General features: G+C 36.7%; 2 protein-coding genes across 17 annotated transcripts in view; one reads left to right on the top strand and one right to left on the bottom strand.

Moving 5' to 3' along the window:
- The window catches only part of CCDC66 (coiled-coil domain containing 66), a 54,839-nt gene extending 47,331 nt beyond the window's left edge, over positions 1-7,508 (top strand). For 9 of the 10 annotated variants that reach the window (XM_004267932.3, XM_049715284.1, XM_033424630.2 and 6 more), the window contains 5 exons: positions 1,940-2,430; positions 3,052-3,092; positions 3,903-4,144; positions 4,386-4,501; positions 5,896-6,203. In XM_004267932.3, coding sequence (XP_004267980.2) covers positions 1,940-2,430; positions 3,052-3,092; positions 3,903-4,144; positions 4,386-4,501; positions 5,896-5,982 — 977 coding nt within the window. In that variant the 3' untranslated portion in view covers positions 5,983-6,203. Of the gene's footprint in view, positions 1-1,939; positions 2,431-3,051; positions 3,093-3,902; positions 4,145-4,385; positions 4,502-5,895; positions 6,204-7,301 lie in introns of those variants that run through there. The other variant, XM_049715285.1, reaches the window with a different exon arrangement.
- Positions 7,265-24,677, bottom strand: part of TASOR (transcription activation suppressor) — a 49,250-nt gene continuing 31,837 nt past the window's right edge. Inside the window, exons 15-24 of one of the 7 annotated variants that reach the window (XM_004267933.4) lie at positions 22,744-23,150; positions 21,082-21,223; positions 19,772-19,831; positions 15,052-15,965; positions 12,168-12,290; positions 11,240-11,399; positions 10,658-10,766; positions 9,153-9,331; positions 8,806-8,970; positions 7,265-8,273 (exon numbers count right to left, since the gene is read on the bottom strand). In XM_004267933.4, the coding sequence (XP_004267981.1) occupies positions 8,218-8,273; positions 8,806-8,970; positions 9,153-9,331; positions 10,658-10,766; positions 11,240-11,399; positions 12,168-12,290; positions 15,052-15,965; positions 19,772-19,831; positions 21,082-21,223; positions 22,744-23,150 (2,315 nt within the window). In that variant the 3' untranslated portion in view covers positions 7,265-8,217. The remainder of the gene's footprint in view (positions 8,274-8,805; positions 8,971-9,152; positions 9,332-10,657; positions 10,767-11,239; positions 11,400-12,167; positions 12,291-15,051; positions 15,966-19,771; positions 19,832-21,081; positions 21,224-22,743; positions 23,151-24,677) is intronic. The other 6 variants (XM_033424625.2, XM_004267934.3, XM_012532387.3 and 3 more) reach the window with 6 other exon arrangements.

The following is a 24,677-nucleotide window of genomic DNA, read 5'->3' as shown; positions in this document are numbered from 1 at the left end:
AGTGCTTTGACTCTGGTGCTAGTAGCAACTGACTTGTTACCAGAACCTAGAAGACAAGCGTTGTATAGAGGTAACTTTGAGGGGAACCTTTGGTAAAGGGATAGAGTCAGCCTGAGGTCAGCTCACAGGGAATGAGCCAGTGGGATAAGTATCCTGAATTCACTCTTTTCCCTTCCTATAATCTGCATATGAACACTCCTGACAGAAACAGAAACCAGAGGACCCAGGAACCCATTGATAAGGTTCTTACCAGTCAGCCTGCTAGGTCAGAGAGCCGGGGAGAGAAAGGTGTAAAGTGGGTCTAGAGTGGCAAAAAAGGATATCCAGTATGAAAATGATGTAGGCTGGGCAGCCTTACTAGGATTAGTCCTGGCCAGCTCTAGTCTGCAATAACACACAGCAATAATTGGACTTTTTTTTAGCTAATTGTGAATTTAAAATTTTAATCATATGTGAAAAAAAGTCTTTTGAGCAACAAAGTAATTTTGTTGCTCAATTGTTGTGATAGCTGAACACATATATAATCATGAACATTATGTAAATTTTAAGGAGATTTTAGATGTTTGAATGGTGAACTTTTCCTGTTTTCAAAATGGAAGAAAGTAAAAGGTTATATGTGATTCAGGGATGGCCTGGAGGCATAGCATGATGGTATATGAGATACAGACATTTAAAAAGTTAGATGAGGACTTCCCTGTTGGCACAGTGGTTAAGAATCCGCCCTGCTATTGCGGGGTACACGGGTTCGAGCCCTCCTCCGGGAAGATCCCACCCACATGCCGCAGAGCAGCTGGGCCTGTGTGCTGCAACTACTGAGCCTGTGCTCTGGAGCCCACGAGCCACGACTGCTGAGCCCGTGTGCCACAACTACTGAAGCCGGCGCACCTAGACCCCGTGCTCCCCCGTGCACCACGGTAAGAAGCCGACATACCGCAATGAAGAGTAGCTCCCGCTCGCCACTAGAGAAAGCCCATGTGCAGCAACGAAGACCCAGCGCAGCCAAAAATAAAATAAAAAAATAGCGAATCATCTGAAGTTCTGATATGTGCTGTAGCTTGAATAATCCGTGAAGGCATTACGCTGAGTGAAATAAGCTGCACGTGAGGGGCGGGGGGCAGTTGTGCAGGGAGACAAAAATATTGTATAGTTCCACTGGTGTAAGGAATTTAGGGTTGGGTGGACAAATTCAGAAGTGGAAAGTAGAGTGGAAGTTGCTGAGGGTTGGGAAGGAGGGTGGAATGGGGAGTTACTGCTTAGTGGGTGCAGGGTTTCTGCTTGAGGTGATGATGGGGTCTGGAATTGTGTGGCATCATGAGTGTGCTTGGCGCCACTGAATTGTACACTTAAAACTGCTTTAATGGAAGATTTAGGGAAATTGGAACCCTTGTGCATTGTTGGTGGGAATGTAAAATGGTGCAGCTGCTAAAGGAAACAGAATGGCATTTCCTCAGAAAATTTATAATTACTATATGGTCTGGCGATTCCACTTCTGGGTGTAGTCAGAAGAACTGAAAAAAGTAAGGTCTTGAAGAATAGCCCAAAGGTGGAGGCAACCCAAGTGTCCCTTGGCAGATGAATGGATAAACAAGTGTGGTATATACATACAATGGAATGTTTTATGGTGTGTGTGTATTCAGCCTTAAAAAGGAGGATATTCTGACACATGCTACAACTTGGATGAACTTTGAGGACATTATGCTAACAGAAGTCACAAAAAGAGACAGTCATAGAGACAAATTAGTATGGTGGTTGCTATGAGCTGGCAGGAAGCGGGGGATGGGGAGTTTAGTGGGTATAGAATTTTTTTTTTCAATTTTCAAACCAGAGTTTTAGAGGGCAGTTTTAATGCCTTTGAAAAAATGGTTAAAATGGTAAATTTTGCATTATGTATGTTTTACCACAATTTTTAAAAAATTAATCATCTGAAACTTTCTTTTAGATGACTTAAATGCTGGAATATTTACCAATATAGAATCATGCTGTGGATCGGTAATAGAGAGGGAAATTATAAACTGTTCATCTCCTGAGATTCCTGCAGAATTTAATGAACAGTTTAACACTAGGAAGAACAAGCAAGAACTAGTAAGTCATGATAACAGAGCCAACTTAGAAAAAGAAAACAGTTATAATGACCAGTGTAATCAGTTCACAAGAACAGAGAAACAAACAAAACATATGAAGAAGTGTCCTAAAAGGCCTGATTGGAATATAAATAAACCACTGAGACGGTATATTCCAGCATCAGAAAAGTACCCTAAACAGCTTCAAAAGCTGAGAGAAGAAAAAAGAGTAAGAAGGCAGATGGAACTGCTTCATTTGGTAGAAAGAAATAATCCTGGACACCTCTCTCAAAATAGAGTCACTTCACCAGATGTTCTTCATTCATCTCAAGAAACTGAACCAAGTTTCAGGTGGCAGCTAGTCAAAAAGGTAAAGCTCTTCTGTCTAGAAAAATATTTTAAAGCATGTATCGAAGTTTTTAGAATGAGAATACAGTTCCACACATGCATGTTTCGACAGGGCTATTCTGGGTGTGAATAAGAGTTCTAGAAATTTGCTGTAGTTTACAGCAGGGGTCAACAAACTATGGCCAATGGGCAAATCCATCGTGCTGCCTGCTTTTGCAAATAAAGTTTTTAGCAATACAGCCATGCTCATTTTTTTTTTAACCTATTGTCTGTGGCTGGCTTCATGCTGCAAGAAGAGTTTAGAGTAGTTGCAACAGAGACCACATGGCTCACAAAGCCAAGTGTTTACTATGTCCTTTACAGAAAAAGTTTACACTTAAACCCTGTATAGATTAATGCTATTCTTTATTCAGATACCCATTCAAAACTCTTGTTTATAGTCCATATAGACAGGATAATTTACAAGGTCAGGAATTACTGGATTGGTTTCTCTGACTCTGGAGAAGTACCAAGCCTCTCCTATCCTATTATCCAGTATGTGTTACTCAAATATTATCCTCAGATTATTTCAACAACCACTAAAAACATTTGTGGGGACGTATGGAAACACTGTTAACTCCTGTCTCTCCTGTCTATCATTTAGGAAGAAGAACCTCAGATAATTAATTCTTTCAACAAGGAAAGGTATGTTATGGATTCCGTAGCTACTTAGTGCTTTCTGTGTGATATAAAATACTTGCTCAAAATATAGGTGAGATCAAGCATGTATGCATGTCTGTGAAGACAGTAACAGGAAAGTTTGTGACTTCAGGTGAATAGAGGTTTAAGGGAAAGGGTGTCTGGCATTTTACCTAGAATTTGAAGGTCCAAATTGGACTGGACCTAGGCATCCTAAGCAGGAATGTGGGTGATATTTTGTTATCTTCAGACTTTAACAGTTTTGATTTTCCAGATATGCCAGCAGTGGAATAGACGTTCTGCTTGGATTGAGGGGGTAGGGAATAAATGACTGGTAGGGATAATGAGCAATTAACCAGTGGGAGATTTTAAATTGTTAGAATTTTTATTCTCTACTTTTGTGCACAAACCAGCTGGTTTAAGCTGTCTCTGAATATGGCTCTAATAGCAAGTTTAGTTTTAGGCGGTAAGTATATTATTTTATAGTGAATTATCTAAGGAGAAACATTAGGTTTAAATTAACTCAGGTAGTGTTGATCCTCAGAAGCTAGTAAATTTCTCCCTGTTCTAGCATATATATAATCCTCAGCAAGTACTAGTAAACCCCAAATTAATCCCATTTTGTTGCCCTGTTTTAGGAAATGGTATCATAGAACTCAAGCCTCTTACATATAGTGTTCCTAAAGGTGTTATAGGTACATTTAGAATAAATTGAAATGTGATTGAAGAATAGAATATGCTTAATCTAAAATAAAATACAGTTTCTCATTCATGCTTTTTAAGAAGTCCCTTATTGTGCTTTTTGGAAAAATACAGGTCTCAATCACCACCAGTTCTGGCAGTGAAAAACAGAACACAGCAAACTCAGACACTAAAAAACAGTACTTATGAAAGAGAGGATCTGATCTCAGGAGACAGTCAAACAGAATTATCACCTGGGTTTTCTGAACCATTTCATTTTATTCCCTATGTCCGAACCAATGAGATCTATTACCTTGATCCAGATGCACCATTGTCTAGGCCTTTAACCCAGGATCCTCAGTACCAAAATCTACATGGTAAGTAAATATAAGTGTACCCCCCCCCCCAATTAAAAATCCAAATTGCCCCAAGAGAGGTAGAAAAAAATTTCTCTTTTGGAGTCAATTATTAAAATTTTTATTGAATATTTATTACTTAAATTCTACTTGGTGCTTTCCTAGGATATAAATTTATTAATGAATCCATAGAATGTTATAGCATAGGGCTATTTCATATTATAAATGTATTTGAATTTTTGTCATTTTTATCTGGCTTCAGACTGTGACCAAGAACAGCTTTTTGACCATCTCAGGGACCCACTTCTTAATCCTAACTTGGTGAAAAACAGGGATCGACAGCAAGCAATCCTTAAGGGACTGTCAGAACTGAGACAGGTATGAGCTCTTCCAAAGTTTGGATGTGACCATTTTCTGGTGGAGGGCTGTGTTTTACCAGTTTTACTAAACATCGTTGGTTACATGACTTATGTGACTTCACCACATGTCAGTTTAATGTACAGGTGCTGATTCTTTTTAAAAAAACACAACTTTCTATTTCTTTCACATTGCCATCTCTAAGACTGTTTCTTTCCAGCATGAAATCATGAGACATTTTGAATATTAAGACAACTTTATTTAATGAAAAAAGGCATACATTTGAAATGGCAAAGCATGATCAATAAGGCCCTAAAACCAAAGGCAGAAAATAAATACAGTTATGCTTTAATTCTTAGTAATGCAGTTCACATTTTTTTAAATGAACGTGTTGGCCGTGTTTGGAATAGAACTTGACACAAGTCCCGAAGAGTAATATAATGTGAAATTACAGGTATAATCTTACCAGACTACTTTTTCTCCCAGACCAGTTTTGACTCATTATCTGCTCAAATAAAAATAAAATCAGGTAACACATCCAATATTTAAGGCTATAACTGTTCTCTACCAGCTGGCCTTAAAAAACAAAAAAAACAAAAACACACCTGTCCCTGTGCTTAAAAAAAAAAAAAAGACTTGCAAAACTGGTTTTGCGATTAGCTTTGATTCACAGTATACTTTGTGTATTTGGGGAAAATAAACTGTAGTTTTAGGATTATTACCCTTTTCCATGTCCAGTCATTTATGAATGCCTCCTGCATTTCAAATTGTTGATCTATAGGACTAGAAAATCACCCCCACTAACCCAGGATTATAGTGTCCCTTAGTTTTTTAAATGCTGTAGCTTTGGTTACATGTGGATTGAATTTTGTAACTCAAGCTTGGTAATTCACACAGTGAAGATTTTACTTAAACCTCTTTTTAAAGTGACAAGGTATATTCTAGCTTAGTAGAGACAGAAGTTGTAGCTTAAGAGAAAGGAATGTGATGTATACACCTTAGTGACCATATCTTACTTCAGCAGGGCCTTGTACTAACTAGCCACTAAGGTTAATGCAGTCAAGATAAACACTGGATGGTTAAAGGGAGACTTATGACCATTTTAAGAGCATTTAGGGAAAAGGAAAGAGGTGGTGTTCAGCCCCACAGTTAGGAGACATGGTTTTAAGAAAGGTCATTTCTATTGGTTGTATGGCTAAAAATATAATCTTACAAATGTGTGATAGCTGCACAGTATCCAAGTGAGAAAGTCTGGTGTAAAAATTGCAAATTCTTGAGTTGAACATGACAAAGTAACTGAGCGTAATACGTGTTTTCAAAGTAAATATAGTTCTGTATTAACAAGAGAGAAAGGTAAAATAGGAATAATTTGCCCATCTGCTGCACACCGTACTAACATATCAATACGATTTCAGGGCCTTCTCCAGAAGCAAAGAGAGTTGGAAACTAATCTCATGCCTTTAGCTGCAAATCAAGAAGAGAATTTTAGTTCTTCGTTTTAAATGTAGAAAATCAAATCCTTTACATTTGATTTGTCTTCCAAATTATGAAATGTGAGATTGGTTGTTGCTTAACTGTATTTATCAAATAGCCTAGATTTCTTTTTAAAATGCTTATTTAAAACTTGTACATTATGTAGTAAAGTATGTGTGTATATATATTTTTTAAAAAACAATAAAACAAGACACTTGTAAAAAAGTAGTAAAAAAAAAAAAAATTTTTTTTCTGCTCATCACAATGTGGGTGTTGAGGTATTGATCTACTTACCTTAACACAGTCTGGAGTTTACAGTGTTCTTCCACACTTTTTAACATGTAGCTTATTAAAATATCACTTAGATATTTTGCTCTATAAAAAGATTTTAAAGAGTAGAACTCAAAGTTCTTTGGAGGTGCCAAAGGAAGGTCTGACATACTTACTTTTACTAAAATAGCCCAGATTCAGTTTAGGCTTACATGGAAATTTTTTTAAGTCCTTTTTTTAATGACTTCTTTTATTGTAGAAACTACAGTTTTCAAAAACATTTACAAGTTTGTATTAGTAATGGAGAGGCAGTTATTAGCAATACATGTGGATTTAAAATTTATCTTCACCATGTACTTTTATCTGTGAATTTAAAAAGTTAGCTTTAGTATATAGCACTTAAGTGCTTACCACCTGAAAAATATACTTACATTTTTCTAACAATTTTAAAATCTACAGCAAAGTTTATTTCAAATTGTTTAATGCCTTTAATAACCAAATTCAGTTTCATATTTCAAAAGATAAGATAGGTTTTTGTTTAAGGACCACACAAGCACTGAAAATTGTAATTATCAAATATTCTCAAAGGTTGACCAAAATTTTAGCAACAGGTGATTTTACATGGTTGTCTAAAAATAAAAAATAATGCTGCCTGGTGTTAAGTCCTAAGTCCCATATGGTACATAGTTTTATCATCTAAATGAAATGGCTTTGTTCAATAAATCTTGAGGTATTGAGCCAAAATCGTGTAAATATTAACATCACTGGCTTATACCTGTGTAAAAGCACTATACAAAAAGTTTAAAATAAATGCATTAGTTGATATTTCAGCAAAAGTAGCAAATGCATCAGTTGATATATCATTTCAGCAAAAGTAGCTGGGATCATTGACATTAGAGGAGGGGAAAAAATGTAAAGCCATTGTTCACTATCCTTTTGCAACTATCTAGTTTTACATATAAAACAAGCTTCAATTTGAAGCCAAAGTACAGATGACATAAGTGTAAAACTTAAAAGTGCCAATATGAGATAATTCAAGTACAATATGTTAAAAATATATATTTATTTCAATTTTCAGATGCTTCAACTGTTACAGGCCATCATGATTTAAATAAGAGGAAAAAAAACATTTGCGAAAGGAAAAGAAACCTTTTGTTTAGAGAATGAAATATAAATTGTGAATTCACTTTTAAGAAACAGAAAAAGTCCGTAACAACCTACTTAAAAAAAAAAAAAGTTACTGTAATTATTTCTCTTTTGAAAACGGCCTGGAAGTATCACTTTTCCACCAACTTAATGGAGATTTCTCTCTATCCAAGTTTTGAGTATAAGCAGATAAAAAGTAATTTTCACTTTCTTCAGAATGACTTGATGAAAGGGCATATGGTGTCCCCAAAAATGTCTGATGAGTGAGAACATTAAAATGACTAAACTGATGGGACATATTTAATTGACTGTGATAAACCTGAAAGTTGCTATATGAATCCTGTTCAGCTGAATTACTGTTCTCTCCTTCAGAGCATACTATATCAATAGAAGCTCTCTCTTCAGAATCAATTTCATAAGTCTTCTCTTCTAATAAACTTTTTTGCAAGTCAAGAGACGATTGCAACTCAATTTGAATATTCTTTTTTTGATCTGTTCCACGTGATCCTTTGGTCTCTTTCTCCAACATTTCTGAATGAAAATTGCTGCATACTTCTATTTTTGAGATTTCATCCCCTGAATCCAGAGACATATCCTCTTCGTCCTTTTCATCGTTTTCTAAAAGAGCTACATTTAAAAAACAAAAAGTCCTCCTCTATTGAAATACACAATTTGTTTAAGTTTTAAAATTATACACTACTCACACAATATAATGCGTCAGGGTCTGCAAGTCCACAATCCCTTAAAGCTTGGTCTTCTGCCACAAGTTCACTTAGTCACAACACTCACACTAGGTGTGAATGTCCAGATAATCCGATGCTAAAAGCTTCTGCGAAATGTGTTCACGTTTAATGTTGGGAAATCCCAACTCCCAGCTCCAAAGGGGTTAATGTCAAAACAGCATCTAAAGTTATACGGTAATTCAGTATTCGACAAGACAAATATAAAATAAAAATTCTGACATCTAGCTTCACTGGATTACTACTAAACTGGTTAGCTGTATCAAATGTTCGAACATCTCTGCCTTTCCTCAAAAACAAAAGTACATCTTTCATTTTACATAAAACCTGGAACCAAAGCAAAGGCCATCTCACAAAAGACTCTAAAGCTATGGATATCTCTACTACCTTGTAATTAAACTGCTTTAATTCACAACAGAAGCCAATAAAGCTTACATACCCTCAAAAAGAAAATGCCTACTCTATAGTATGCAGTCTACATTAACTCAAACAGCTTATACTGACTATAGTATAATAAATGAGCAGATTTTGTGTATGCTAAGTAAAAGAATGATAAATGCCTTGAAACACTTCCCCTGAAGCTGAGTTTACACTGAGGTGAGCAGTTTCAAAATTAGCATTTCATTATATGAAATCAAAGCAAAACCATTCTTTTTCTGTCTGCCTTAAAGAAAATGAAAACTACTGAAAAGTTACCTGACTGCGACTCAAGATTCTCATTAGCACCAAGCAAAGGAAGGTTTTCTTCTGTGATTGAGTTGTGATAGCCCACAAGATTTTTAAAGTTTTGCATAAAGTCTTCAGCAGTCGCAACCACTATTCCATTATCGGTATAACTGGAAAGCATCTTGATACTCTTTTCTAAATTGAAAAAAAAAAAAAGTTGGGTATAAAACACTTGCAAATATAAAATGATAATGCCTGCGTCCAGCCCTCCAAAATCCTTTCCTCCACATTTTCAGAAACACCCAACACAGCCCCACAAAATCCTTTCATACACATTCCTGTATTCACAGTAGAAAGCTTAAGAGCACTCTCGTTACCTGTTAAAAAGACTATGTGTCGTTGCTGTATGTTTTGAGCCTGAAGTCTGATAAGGCAATCCAATTCTGGAGCATTTCGAGTTTGTGAATCACAGTTGTGGTATGACAAAATTTCAACCAGATGTTTCTTCTGATAGACATTCAGAAGGGTCAAGAGACTCAGAGCTTTAGCATTCAATCTGTGAAATTAAGTAGTTCAGTATCTGTATCTGCATTTCTAAAATTTAGTATGGACGTTTTCACTTGAAATTAAAGCCATAATTTCTCAATTGAGGCAACTAACGACAACTGCACTGCTTAGCTCACTGCCTGATGTACAGGTGCTTCTTAGTAGAGGGAAAGCAGGAATTGTGCAATCCACTGGTAACTCCAGGGGCTTTCTCTCGGTACAAAGCCTGAGGGCCAGCTATTCAGTTCAGACAAAAATCTCAACTTATTACTTACTAAATAAATTACACTTCTCTTCAGCTTCACTAATTTAGAACTATAATGAAGGGTGTAAAAGGACAAAAAAATATAAATCTTTCCTTCAAAAAATAACATGGCTCTGAGCTATTTCTATACTTCCAGATGCAAGGCAACATGTGGTAAAGGCAACATGTGGTAGAAATTACGGGCTATTGTCAGGAAGATGACGGTACTAATTTGTACAAGTTATACCTCCGGGCCTCAGTATTGCTATCTGTTATATAAAAATAAGACTTCCCCAATGCTTACTTCACATGATTTGAAGATAAAACAAGTTTTTAAAAAATGAAATAAAAAGTTAAATAATTTAAAATTACTAAAGCCTGAATTTCCCTAAGTGTGTCCAATGGAATATCAATAGGTATTAGAAGAAAAAAATGTTTTGTGGTCTAGGTTTCAGAAATGCTGACTGACAAAATGTAAAACAGGATCCTTAACTACAAAGTTTCTCAGATCTTCAAATGTGTAAATAAGTACATTATATGGACTCTAGTAGTAGGATATAGTATCCCAAACTCATCTGATTACAACAGTCATTTGCAGAGCCTCTCAAGGGACTAGTGCTCCAAGAATCACGTTTTGAGAAGTGACTTCTGGGCATGTTAGAAATCACTTATTACATAAATGAATGTCCTAATCATAGATCCCTTTATCATGTCAAGATTAATCCTTGTCTCATATGTGTAATATTATTAGATTAACAATTAGGAGAGGGCCTCATCTACTTGGCATGTACAGTTCCATAAAAAAATAAAGAATGCTGATTATCCCGTTTTGATTATTATTCTAAACCCAAGTGGTAAAGTTTAAGCCAATTTTATCTCTGTACATAACTAGAACTTCAACAAACCTCTACATAAACAATATCATTTTCAAACAGGCTAGAATAATTCAGCATCTACATTCCCTTACGGCCGGCAAAAGACATCTGTGAAAACTGAGCAGCATCTATAATTTACAAACATAAAAAATAGCAAAATTCTGTGAAAACAATGTTAAAATCAACAACCAATATATAGTTATTTTTCAAACCTTACCTGCCCAGTTCCTTTAGTTTTTTCTGAAATTTACAGTGGACTTTCCATTGCCATTTTCCTTCTGGAGTACTAAGTTCTTCGAGGAATGTCAAAAAATTTTTAAGGTTCTCTGTTAGAGATAATGAAGTTCATTTTAAATTCAATAAACAAGTCACCCACTCCACAACTGAATTAAGGAAGAAGTGTTTGTTGATATCATGTAGAACACCTACTTTCCTATGTAGTATTTTCTTTCTCTTTTTTCTCCTCTAAGGGAGACAGATCTATACATCCTCTTTGAGATCTAAGAACATAACATCTACACACAAAAAAACATGTTGATAACAATGACAACCCAAAAGTAATCCAAGGGAAGTAGGTACAGAGAGCCCTGCTTTATACCAGACTTAAGAGGAAATTATTCGTAAAGAGTAAAAGAATGGGAAAGAAATCTGAGATAATAAAAGCTCAAAAAATGATGGAAATGTACTAGTTATCTGCAACTGGCAGAATGGACAATGCATTAAAGTATGAGTGAGTCACTAATGAGAAAAACCTAGAAAAGAGATAAGTTACATGCTTAAAAGAATAAATAAATCTTACCAATTGTGATTACTTCTGGATTTAGAATGGATTCATCAGAAACGATAAAACCTCCAGATACAAATAACTCATTGTATGTATGATTTTTAACATCATCCAAACTATCAACACCAGCAAAACTAACACAAGGAAGCTTCTTTAAAGTCACCAAGCCAGGTACCTATTTAAATACCAAAATAAAAATAGAAATAAGGACAGACAGACTCAAGTGTGAAGTAACCTACATTAGATGTACTATGGCTCACCTATATTAGTATGTTGTCTCTGCAAAGTCAAGCACAAAAACAATATTTCCAACATTATTTCTAAATATACAAACCAACATTTATGTACTGGGCATCTACCTTGAACAGAACTCTCTAAGGAAGAGGCACTTAACAAGAGACCTGGAAACACAGAATGACAAATGCTAACTTGCCTGGCCCTGTGAGTACAGTCCGAATTCAAATGAGGCAGCAGCCTACGGACTGAAACAGTCAGGAAAGACTTCAAAGAGCAGTAGGACTTGAGACAGTCTCCTAAGACTAGACGGGGTACCTCCAAACCCAAGGGAAAGGGGGACTGCTTCAGCAAAGAGGGGGTACAGACAGGTTTTACCTAGGACATACAAATAAAGGTGATAACAATATAAAGAGAGTCAGCAGACCCAATGGCATTCAAGGAGTCAGTATTCTTAGTCTTGACCATTTAAGCGATAGGTAAGATCTGTGATATGCCACAATTTAAAATTTTGTAGAGGTATAAATATGAATCTCATGAGCTGATTCACAGAGGGTAGTTTAGGTCTCAAGTCCTAAACCTCCCAACCTCAAAGTTTTATCTCCTTTAAAGCTTATGAGGATATTTTAAAAACAAACAGCTTTAGTCTCAAAGATAGTAGGGATTTTTTACAACCAAAATAAGCAAAGAATTCAGCTTAATAGTCTACCTTGTGAATGAAACCTGCAATGTCTTCATTTTGAATAATAATCAATAGTTTATCTAATTTTGATCTTCTTTCCAAAAACTGTTCTGGATGACACTCTGTATTGCCTAATTTGATAAGATATTCCTGTTAAAGAAAAAAAACTAAATCAACATTTAAAAGCTTTTTTGCAAACATCCATTTAACACGAGAAATGCAAGATAAAGTAGTTAAGTTTAACTACTACTAGACCACTAATAATGATGCCCTTACACTAGGGACCTCAGAGATCAAGTCCACTCTTAGAGAAGACTCTGAAGCTCAGACCTTAACTGGTCACAATCACAATGTTACGACACTATGCAGTCAAAGCCAAGTAAATGCTAGCTTGGGGTAACAGAACCAGAAAAGCAATGGATTAGCCCAGGTTCTTAACTCTTATTACTTATTCTGGGCAATCCAGAGCTCAGTCATTAACCACTCTCTCACTCCCATTTTCCTTTCCTTTTGAAGCAGGCCCTTGATTCTCTGCAGCAGTGTTACCGGTATACTCCTTCAGAGTTAAAAAGCACTTTTATGACTACTGTAGTTCCTTTAACTCACAACAGCCCCAGGATCATTCATACAGAGCTTCAGTATGTACAACGTTACTTACATATTAATTAGCCATGCCTGTCAAGTTTACATCTTCAAACAAAACACTCTCCCATCTAACACATCCTTCCATGCTGCTGACACGGTACTACCTTTCAAAGGACACAAGAGAGCCAGTCCCAGCAGAATTCTCTTTGCTTGCTGGGGGAATCCTGAACTCTGAAGCAAACTGCAGGATTCTGAAGGTCACATTCCTCATTTCACAGATACAGGAGCAGATTAATTTTCTCAAGGTTGGCACGCTGGTTAGATAACCATAAATCTAAACCAAGGTTGCCTCACAATCAGTCTTTCAAGAGCTGTCTACAAGTGTCACACCCAAAGAGGATACTTCTATGTAGCCCTAAAGAAGCATCTTCTACAGTGTTTGATTTTGCTCTAACTTCTAAAGCCTCTGGGCAAATCTCAGAGCAGTTTACAATCAGGTTATGAAAAAGTAAATTATTGTCTGATAGGCCTGCTTGTAATTTTTGGTCTTTTTACATTAAGAAATTTTAAATGCAAGTTTGTGTTAAATAAGACACTTTAACTCATAAAGTAACAAATCAATTTGACTCCAGAAATATTTAGGAAGTTTAAAATTTTATTCATAAAGTCCTGTACTATACTGCAACATTTCTGCTAGAAAATTTCCAATGGATATTGAATAAAAGAATTAAAAGTGCTGATCTGATTTCCTATCATATTTATAAAACACACAGCATCCTTTTCTTCTTCTACATAAAATAAATAGCAGAAATATGATTTATTCTAAGCCAGAATGGATTAAAAGCACCATTCGTAAGTAAACACATTTCCCACAAGTGTCTAAAATGCAATGGGAGGAGATGGAGTAATGGTGAGCACACTGGGAACTGTGCCCAACCCACTCTCTCATCTAGCCCTACACCACCATGTAGCTATGCCCCAAAGAGCTGGAAACATGTTGCTGGGGGTGGAAGAATGTTGAGAAGCTCAATGTTCAATCATACAGGGCAAAAATGCAACCAAAAAATTCCTGGTAAGTCTGGTTTCATCTTCCCAAGAAACTACAGGGAATTGGTAAAGGCAGCACACTGAGCACTCTGTTGCCCCCATTTCCATGCTCTTCACATTCTCATCAACACATCACATGAAACATGCTGACGTCAAAGAGATCCTCAAACTGACAAAAGGCTGAGGACATGTCAAAGCATGGAGTTTCTGGGCCACTCTGGCTATACGCCACTTATTTATAGTCCCCTCTGCTTCCTCTAACTAAAAAAGCAGAAACTTATCATGGTAAGTAAATTCCATAAATAGGAGCAGGCATTTATTTTAAAAACTAGGGCATTCCCGGGCTTCCCTGGTGGCGCAGTGGTTGAGAGAGTCCGCCTGCCGATGCAGGGGACGCGGGTTTCTGCCCCGGTCCGGGAAGATCCCACATGCCGCGGAGCGGCTAGGCCCGTGAGCCATGGCCGCTGGCCCTGCACGTCCGGAGCCTGTGCTCCGCAACGGGAGAGGCCACAACAGTGAGAAGCCTGCATACCGCAAAAAAAAAACCACAAAACAAAACAAAACCAAGGCATTCCCTTAAGGAATTAAAATGCTATACAGTTTAGTGAATACTAATTGGCAACATTAAACCACTAATTGTCCCATGTGTTATAAATTACATATCTATTGTTACAGATTTTACATACCTCTCTCTCTGTGTGTATTTTTTTAAACCAAATGCCTGAAACGCCAGTCTACTCCATAGCTTCAGTACAAAACACATACCTTGCAAGGAGGAATCTTTCATGACTGGGGAAGTGTTTCAGGATCACCATGTTTTTTGATAATAAGGGCTATTGGGAAACCTGGCATGACCAGGGCATCAAGAAATGCCAAAAGATATCATCATTAGGTCATCCTGGACAGTTTTATTTTTCTACCTGATTGATAAAACCCCCTGAGGTAAACACTGACAACTTCATTTCTCTGCATCTTTCCCTCCCCTTTGTTAAAAACCCAGTAAGAAACATTGAAAATCTTTAAATCAACAATTTAAAGGTATCTGCAATATGTATACAACTGGTCTTTAAAATGACACTATGCAAAACAAGATTAAAAATTCTAAGACATTTAGATCACCAGTTGAAATTCAGTTGAAACTTACTAGTCTTTTATTCCACTCTGCATCAAATTATGAAAATAATATGGTCAACACCTAAAAACAAAAATCCATTTTATAGAGCTCAGACCCAACAAGAGAAGTTTAGACAGCATTACAATTACCTTCTCATTTAGTTACCTTTATTTCTTTACAGAGCACACTCTCCTCTTCTTCATGAATATAAAATTTCACAGTATTTTTCTGGACATCTTTCATGATTTTAACCAAACTGTTAAATACTTCAGGTTCTAACTGGCTTATAAAGTTTGAAAGAGCTGGTTGGGCAGAAATGTTTACATCACTGGGCGATTTTGTTTCTTTTTCTACTGGTTCCCGGGCAGTATGATCAGAAGTCACCACTGGCTCTGTGGCATGGTGTGGCTGGTTCACTTCTGCTTCAGTTAAACCCGAAGCCGAAGAGGAAGGCTGCTCATTAGAGTTGGTGTCTTTCAGAGGATCACTACCAAGTGGCTCAAGGAGGTGTTTATTGTTGAAGTCGCTTGAGGAAACTGGTATGACATGCCTTCCCAGAGGGCTCAATGCTATCTTAGTACCAGAATCATTAGGACTGACTGCTGGCAAATTCCCACCCTTGGCTGATGCTTTGATAACAGTATTTAGTTTCTCATGCAAGCCATCTACAAACTCCTGTACAGCAGCTTTGGAAGTCTTAGAATATATGAACTCAGAAAGCCGTTTCATCTTCTCTTGTGTTGAAAAGGTAGGTGTGGAAATTCTGCTGACATATGAAACATTCTTCTGCTTCAGAATCTCTTCTATCTTCCTAGAAAAGAGACTGTACTCTCCTAACACTGTCCTTTCTGTGGTTTCACTCATTGCAGGCGGTTCTGCTGCTGGCACACACTGCTCCTCCACTGTCACCACCTGACCTGTCAACACGTCATCCTCAGTGGTGCCCTTTAGTGTGTCTGTAAATGGAGAGGATGGAAACTGATAATCAGAACTTCTCTGTCTACTTATTACCCGGGGGTCGTTAGGAAAGGCCTCCTGTGGTGGCAGACACACCAGTTGTTCTTCTGGTGATTTCATACCTATATGGGAAGAGTTTATTATTACAAAAGCAATCCAAAATAATAACATCTGAAAATACAAACTAACAAAGAAGAAAAATGCCAGGTCAAGTATATATTTAGAACAAACTATGCATTGGAAGGTAGAATAAAAACCTCAGATAATGGTGTGAACCTATTTCCTATGTGCCCTACTTATTTATGGCTGGTCTTTGTATTTCAGTAGCTAGAGTGGCAAGTCTGAATGTTACTTTCTTTGATTCCTTTTGAAGTATTCAAACAAGGGCCAATTTAACATCAATACAAATTAAGTCACTTGTTTATTTCTGCTTCCCTACCTTTCTGCAGATCTGACTTTAACAGACATGCTTTAAGCAGAATAGTCAGTTTCAACAGCTTGCTCAACCCCTATATTCTTTGCCAAGTAATGTCCACTAAGGTAATACCCCCTTAATAGGAAAATTTTGAGTGTAAGGCAACTGAAAGAATGCCAAGCTGAAATGCTGTGGGAATAAGTCATCAAGTTAAGAGTTGCCTTCAGGATCTAGGATAATTAATTTTATCTGTTTTCAGATTTGCTCTTACACATGGGGTTGCTTAGTGGATTTGCTACAATGTTAGGGACTTCAATTTATCAGGAAAAGAAAGTCTCCGTCATATAGGAAGAGAACACAATTTCATAGCTGCATTAACAGTAATACTTTTGATAGCACTTTTGTTCAGTATTTTTATTTTGTTTGGAAATCATTCCAAGAGAAATCATAATAGCTATTTACCCCATATGAGATGAAGACATCATCAAGCTAGCTGATGCTAATGAAAGTACGATAACCCGTGATCCTTGACAACTAGCTCAATCCATAAGAACGTACTTTTTTTCACTCACAAATCCTAAATTCAAACACATATGTTCTTGAAACTACATTTCAAAACAGGAACCCTAAATCCCTTTTTAAAAAACATGGGGAAAATACATTTAACAGCAATTTATAGTAATACTTTATTTCACAAAAAAACAAACTTTTCATTATTTTTCCCTACAAGTTCATATTATACAATTTTATCCTTTAAAAAAGTACTAATTTTTCTTAAATCTTAGCCAACATTCCCTAACAAATTGCTGTTGTAGTATATAAAATGTTACCTCTAGATCAGAAAGTCCACACATAGGTATAGTTTTCAAAACTATAGTACTTTTAAGGTATAGTGAACTCCCTATTCAAGTCTGCACCCAGGTATAGCAGTGTAACCCCTCTCTACAAAAAATTCAGTTTTGATTTTCCCTACACTCACACTTTTCCAAAGGTTTAAACAGCCTAAGCAGCATTTAGGTTATAACATTTTGCTACCAACCCCAGCGGTTACCATGAACCACTGCACCCATTAAGTACTGCAAAGGCACCTGTCAGCATGGTAAGACCATACAGTAGGTCTGTAGGTCAAAGAAGAGAAGGGGAGCAAAATATCCAATGTACCAGGGTAAGAATTACAACTGTATAAAATTGATAAACCAGAAAATTCAACTTCCATAAAATAATTCAGGAATACTGAATGCCCTTCGTAAATCTGCAACATGGGGTTTAGTGCACATGTGAAATGTCAGCATGAGTACATAAGAAATCTGTAACAGGGAACTCCCTGGCGGTCCAGTGGTTGGGACTTGGCGCTCTTACTGCTGGAGCTCAAGTTCAATCCCTGGTCGGGGAACTAAGATCCTGCAAGTTGTGCAGCGTGGCCAAAAAAAAAAACACCACCACGAAAAAAATAAAATCTGTAACAGAGGTTGATCAATGGGGTGAAACTAAGTGTCCGGCCTAGGGGTGGAAGACTTATTTTTTGAAGTAGTTTTGTATTTCTTGAATTATGTACCATGTCAAATATCTGATTTATTCAGATAAAATGTCTTACTTGCATCTTGTAAAACAAATGAGTTGGGAAGGACCACGTGTAATTTTAAAACTTCTGAGTGGTTTGTTATTAAAAATACTTGAATACATTCTCCCAAATATCTCAGCTATAGTTGAGACCAATAAAGTTATTCCTAAATTTTTTTTTCTAAAAAAAATTTTTTTTTAAGTAACTGCACCATGAGGCATGCGGGATCTTAGTTCCCCAACCAGGGATCGAACCCGTGCCCCCTGCAGTGGAAGTGTGGAGTCTTAACCACTGGACCACCAGAAAAGTCTCCCAGTAAGCTTATTCCTGAAGGGCTACAGATAAAGGAAATATTTTTAAGCTGAAATATAACTTAAATCAACATGGGAAATTTTCCATATTAAAAAACTCTAAACCAAATCCCTTTTGAAAATGCAAATGATCACCATCTAATTTTACTTTGTACAGATTTCCCCCATATAATTTTTATTATTAAGATAGACAACTTTATTATTTTTAAAATGTCTTCAATAAATGATTTAAAAGAAACATATATCAATATCTATAACAATACATGTTTTCTACTAACTATCATTCAGGCATTGTGGTACTTTGACTTTTAAATGCAAGGGGAGTGGCGAGTTCTCAAAAAGTAGCATCACTTGGATTTTTATACTTTTAACCACAAAATATGAAGATGGTATGCCAAATAAAGACTGCAGATGCTGATGGAGCATTATGAAGCATAAACAAGATACCTGATTCTCCCAATGAGAAAGAATCACTGATAGAAACAAAACTTACATGAATCTTAGACATATTGTTGTGTGAAAGAGCCAAAACCAAAAGAGGACATATGTAGTAGGTTCCATCTATCTTAAATTCAAGAGTAGGTAAAAACTAATGTATAGCAAAAGAAGTCAGATTAGTGGTTACGGTTTGGGGCAGGAAGAATACTGACTGGGAGGATGCAGAAGACGACCTGCTGGGGTACTGAAAATGTTCTACATCTTCATTTGGGTGGTGGTCACCTAAGTGTTTACATATGTAAGAATTCATCAAGCTGTCTACTAAAGATTTATGCACTTTCCTGTATGTCATATCAATATATCTGTTCTTCCTGCTTTGTTTTTTTCAATCGTCTTTTCCTAGGAGGAGAGAAAGATCATCTTGAAGAAAACTATTAACTCAAAGTTTTTCTTAATTCCCAAAAGAGAGGAATAACCATAAAGATCTACTAAAATTAGTCATTTAGCTTTTCTTCTGAATTAAAAAAAACAACACCACAAGATTTCTGAAAGAGTAAGACAAAATGAAATGGAAACAAAAAAGACGCAGACCAAACTCCAACCAAGAAGAATCTGCCTATGGCCATCTGCAGGGATGCTGAATTGACTTGAGTTTAGACAAAAGAGACTGTCTTCTAGGCACCTACTACAACTAGCTAATCAGTAATATCTATAAATGTTTCTGGAATCCAAAAGTTTCCTAATCTCTTAGACTATCTGCAGAAATTAGCTTTACAATTAGCAAAAGAAGAATTGAGTCAAAAAAATTCAAGATTAGGAATAATGTACCTAAATGATACATGGCCTCACCTCCTCGTATTTTTTAAATTTAAGAGAAACTCGAAGGCTGCTTCTCGTAAGATGTCCTGTAGAAATGGATTAAGAAAAATATTCTGGTCTTCCCAAGTCATCATATCAGACAGAATCTACTGTAGGTCAAAAAAACTTAATCTCTATGAATATTCAGTGACTCCCTTGAATACATTCTTTGTATAAGAATATTTGATATAAATCAATTAATGATTTAAATACAAATATGATATTGTCCAAATTTTCTGTAATTAACAGACTTAAACTGATGCCCTCCAGATAGAGGACCAGAACTGCAAGTAGCAATTCTGAAGAAGGGCACATTGGGAGGAAAAGCAAAGAGAGCCTTCTCACCTGGTGTTTGTTTCTCACCATGTTTCCCCAGCTGGTCTTCTGGGCTTCTTGCATTCCCTCCTGAGGGAAAGCATCCATTAGATTTGTAGACTCTCTTCAGGTACTGGTGACAACCTTTTAAAGCACCTTTCAGATAACCCCAAATGCTAACAAATTCAAGTATTCCCTCTTCTGCCTAAAATAATCCTGAAGGGTCATTAAGAAATGGGAAGTTGCTTCCCTTTCCATTCAGGTGATGATGGAATATCAACACCTAGATGTTGTGCCTTCAAATGGCTCTGAAACCAGCTATGAAGGTGTCTAAATGAGGAAGGTTAGGATAATCACCTTGTACAGACTACTCCCCTATTCTGTTTTTCCAACTCAAGCCAACTTCTCCAGGTCAGGAGTACCAGCTGCCGCTCTACGATCACTTCTAGGCCTCTTGCCCTCTCTGATAAGGTACTAAGTAGAGAATGGTGCTGAAGCCCATGGAAACTCATCAAGTTTTAGAAATTCTTTGCAGAGTCCTTGGAGGTCTCAGTAGCTTCTAGGTCACAAGCTAGAAAGTGTATTTCAGTCGACTTTCTAGCAAAAACTGTTTGTTTTCCTTTTTAAAGGTTAAATAAAGATCTAGGAATGGAAAAGATGTGCCCTGGAAATATTTCCCCAAATGCTTAGCTAACAAAGATGAATAAGAACTTGGAATATTAACAGTATCTGCATATGTGTGTGTATGTGTTTGTACAGAGAAATTAGAATACTGCAAAATGATCTTTCAACATCTGCTAAACTATATTCTTGCCTCATGGTTCAATAAGTTTTCTAGGGATATTTACATTTAATCATTTCAGGCCATTCTCTACAATGATCCAATTTCTCTCAAATTCTCCAATATTAAGAACTCAAATTTCTTTCAAACAGATGAACCTTAACATGACCACTTCTTAGACGACAGCTTGTGAAGTTTAATAATTTGAGAAGACAGCATATAATTGGCTGCCCAAAGACCCTCATTTCATCTCTGCAGCTACCTCACCTTATTAGAAACCCAATTTCTGATAACAATTTTCATTTGCAAGTTGCATGTTCAACTCCATCGGGAGAGTAAGGATATTTTAAATCCCTCTGTTTTTAATAGGCTCTTTTGCAGATACTGACCAAGAACAGCAACACTCAATGATGAATATCACATTGCTCAAAAATAAGATACCGAAGATGTCAGAGCCAAGCAAGACCCAAGAGTGGAATCTAGAAAAGACAAAACCCTTCAGGAAACTGGTCCCTAAGTAAAACCAAGCAAACCTAAGTCCCAGTATACTTGTTCTTACCTGTAATTGGAATCAGTTTCCAATGTATTTCAGTCTCTTCAACATTATTTGACTTAGATTGTCTACGGAATCCATGTTCAATGGGAACAGTGGGACACAAACTGCAATCTTCAAAATTACTCATGCTAATTAAATTTGGATCCTAAAAATTAGAGTACAGATTCAATACCTTTCTTTTTAATTAATTTTAATGTCAAGAAAAAACAACTATTTTTTCACAGCAAATTTACAAACTTCAACCTGAACATTACAAGCAAGTAAAATCAACATGGTGAAGTTATAATGCTCTAATCTCAAACTAGAATATAATTTTTTCTCTCAAAACGTAATTGTTTGATTTACAGCAGAGGTTGGTTAACTTTTTCAGTAAAGCACCCAATATTTTAGGCTTTGCAGGCCAGATACTCAGCTCTGCCATTGAAATGCAAAAGCAGCCATAAGCAATACCTAAATGAATGGGCATGACTGTGTTCCAATCAAATTTTAGTTACAAAAATAGGCAGTGGGCTGGGTTTGGTCCATGCCCCCATCAACACAATTTAGAGTTTTAAATATGTCAGGAAATGGTAACAATATAGGTTAGTTTCTTAGTGCCTACCTTACACATGCCTCCAACTGAGATCCCTGTCTTCATCCTCCCCATAAAATAAATATCCCAAAACTACATGTAGGAAGCCTGGGGACATGCATATGACTTTGAAAAAAATTTTTTTCTTTTGGCTGAGCCACGTAGCATACAGGATCTTAGTTCCCTGATCAGGGATCGAACCCGTGCCCCCTGCAGTGGAAGCAGAGTCTTAACCACTGGACAGCCAGGGAAGTCCCATGATGCATATGACTTTTACTCAAAGACAGGGAAGAGAAAAATGGAAGAAAGTAAATTAGGAACAAGTTTTTAGGAACATGGTGCCATCCTGGTACAGTTCCCCAAGTGATGCAACCACTTCTTGGGAAGGGGGGAGCTGGGGAGATTAGGCTACTTCTCAGCTAGATATCAGTACTCTAAGCACCTATCATAAACTGGATGCCCTGTCAAGCATGGCTGAGGGTTACCTCAGAGGTAATCCTAAAGGCCACTCATTTTCCATTGCATGAGAAATACAAAGTATTTAACCTTGTTTCTAACTGGTACACTGACTTTGGTCACCTCATCTGCCTCACCTATGGGTTCTGGTACTGCCAGCAGAAAGCCAGTGTTTTGAGGACTCAATTTTATTATGAAATGATAGAGAATTAACTCCAGTAAGCCATTCCTGACAAATAGATGGTCCAGCCTTCACTTTAACACAATGGTAAATTTCAGACTACACATAAAGCTTATGAGCAGGAAGGAAAACACTTCTGCGTTTATCTCTGTGTAACAAGGAATAACTTAGAAATACTATCCTGCACAGACAGCATTACTGAAATGTGTATCATTTCTTTGTGAAAAGGAAAAACAAGCACATTCACCCTTTTTTTTTTAATTCTTAAAAAAATTTTTTGGCTGTGCCATGCAGCATGTGGGATCTTAGTTCCCTGACCAGGGATCAAACCCGTGGCCCCCTGCAATGGAAGCGCAGAGTCCTAACCACTGGGCCACCAGGGAATTCCCCCCACATCCTCCCTTTCATACACACATTCACAAAAGCAAACAAAGATAACCAATAGATATAGGCTTACTTCTTTCAAATGTAGTTTATGGTCAGTGCCTACTTCACTGGTAGAAACAGCAAGAGGATACTTTAAAGATGATGTATCAACTTCTAGCAGTGGGCTCTGAGTATCCTTAAAATGTGCACTTTCCATTTTTACACCAGTAGGCTGCTCATATTCTTTCTTATCCAGGGTAGAGTTCAACTCATATTCATGCTTTTGCCTCATCTCTTCATAGGCACCATCAGAGCTCAATCCTAAGGCCTTGTTGACTGTGTCTGTCAGGGATGCATCAGAATGACGTGCATTTGCTAGTGTTTCTGATAGCCAATTAAACAACCTATGGATGTCAGCAATGCTAGAGTTAGAGGTATCCTGCTGCTGCCGTCTCAAGTCAGCATCATGCCCAAGTGAGCCAACAGGCTGTGGAGACTCTGAAGGGAAAAGAGAAAGAGACATCTCTTAAAGTCTGGAAGGCAAGCATAAAAATTAATTATCATATAACATTTATAGGCAGGAACTCAATCAAACCACCTGCTTAGAGTTTACAGGTATATCCGTCCCTTACTTTCCAAATATGACTGGTTCTAAAATTTTGCACACAGGTCAAAATTCCCATTAAATGAAGGTTTATTTTCATCATAATTTGAAAATTCTATTAAAAATGAGCTCAAATATTATGTTGGTAATATGGATAATATATATAAATAACTGTACTGTAGTTACCTTAAACTCTATCACCAAAATCCTAAAATCAGTGAGGTACCTGACAACAGAAAAATACCTACACAACTATTTTGCAAAATGTTAGAGAAGGGTATGCAGATTACTCTTAAATCTTCTAAAAATATAAAAACAACAAAAACCCATGATTTTATCTGATTTTGATCTCTCCCATTCTGTACGTAAAATACTGGCTAACCTTTTCATAATCTAAGCTTTATCTTAAATGACTAGATTACTTAATTCATAACAAAGCTGAGATATTAGAGATACAAAATCACCCCAAAGAAATCTACACCAATCTTGCACTAAGAACAAAAAGGACTATGAGAGAAAACATGTTAGACATGGCTCCAAGCAGGTATAAATCTGGGTTATCTGCACCACCAGTATATTTAAAAACTTGCAAAGGGAGGAGACATTCAGAAAGGCATGTGCTTTAATGCTGAAGGAGGGTAGAGCCAGGGTAGATATCAGGATTCCGATTTAGGTAGTGTATATGTACCACAGGCAAAAAAAAAGTTAGAAACAACAGGGTACATACTGTATGATTCTAATTATATGAAATTATAGAGAAGGCAAAATAATCTATAGAGACAGAAAGCAGATCAGCGGTGGAGTGGAATGAGATAAACTACAAAGAAGAACAAGGCAACATTTGGGGGTAATGAAAAATGTCCTATATATTGGAGTAGTGGTAACACAGCTATAAAAAAACTCATTAGACTGTGCACTTAAAATGAGTACATTGTATATAATTCATACTTTAAAAAGTTGATGTTAAAGGCAGTAGGGGAGACAGAAGGCTACCTCTTAATGAGTGGGCTCACCACCAAATCAAGATCAGAATGTTTTAAAAGTTAGAATCTAACCTTTAAATCTCTACTTTCAGGATCAGAAATAAAGTGTGCAAAATGATAAGAAACAAACACAAGTGAGGAACACCTAGATATGCAACTCTGACTATCACTAGTTCTACTTTAACCTATCTACCCCTTTTCCCCTGCCCCATTTCTCCTTTGGTCTATTATAACCAGCATAGCTTTCCCACCATTTTAATTACTGATAAAGCCCGATTTCCACCCACAAATATTTTTTCACACATACAAATTTGCCAATTATCAGCTAAAATGGTGCCAAAATTTAAGTACCTTGCCTATTATGTGTTCAGTGCTAGGAAATATAGCTGACTTTAGGAACAATGTTTGGAGTTAGTCAGAAGTGAGTTCAAACATGGA

This window comes from Orcinus orca, chromosome 10 (genome assembly GCF_937001465.1).
Source record: "Orcinus orca chromosome 10, mOrcOrc1.1, whole genome shotgun sequence".
In the NCBI taxonomy this organism is placed as follows: Eukaryota; Metazoa; Chordata; class Mammalia; order Artiodactyla; family Delphinidae; genus Orcinus; species Orcinus orca.
Note: the sequence above shows the minus strand (reverse complement) of the source record. Positions and strands in the feature narration are given on the sequence as shown.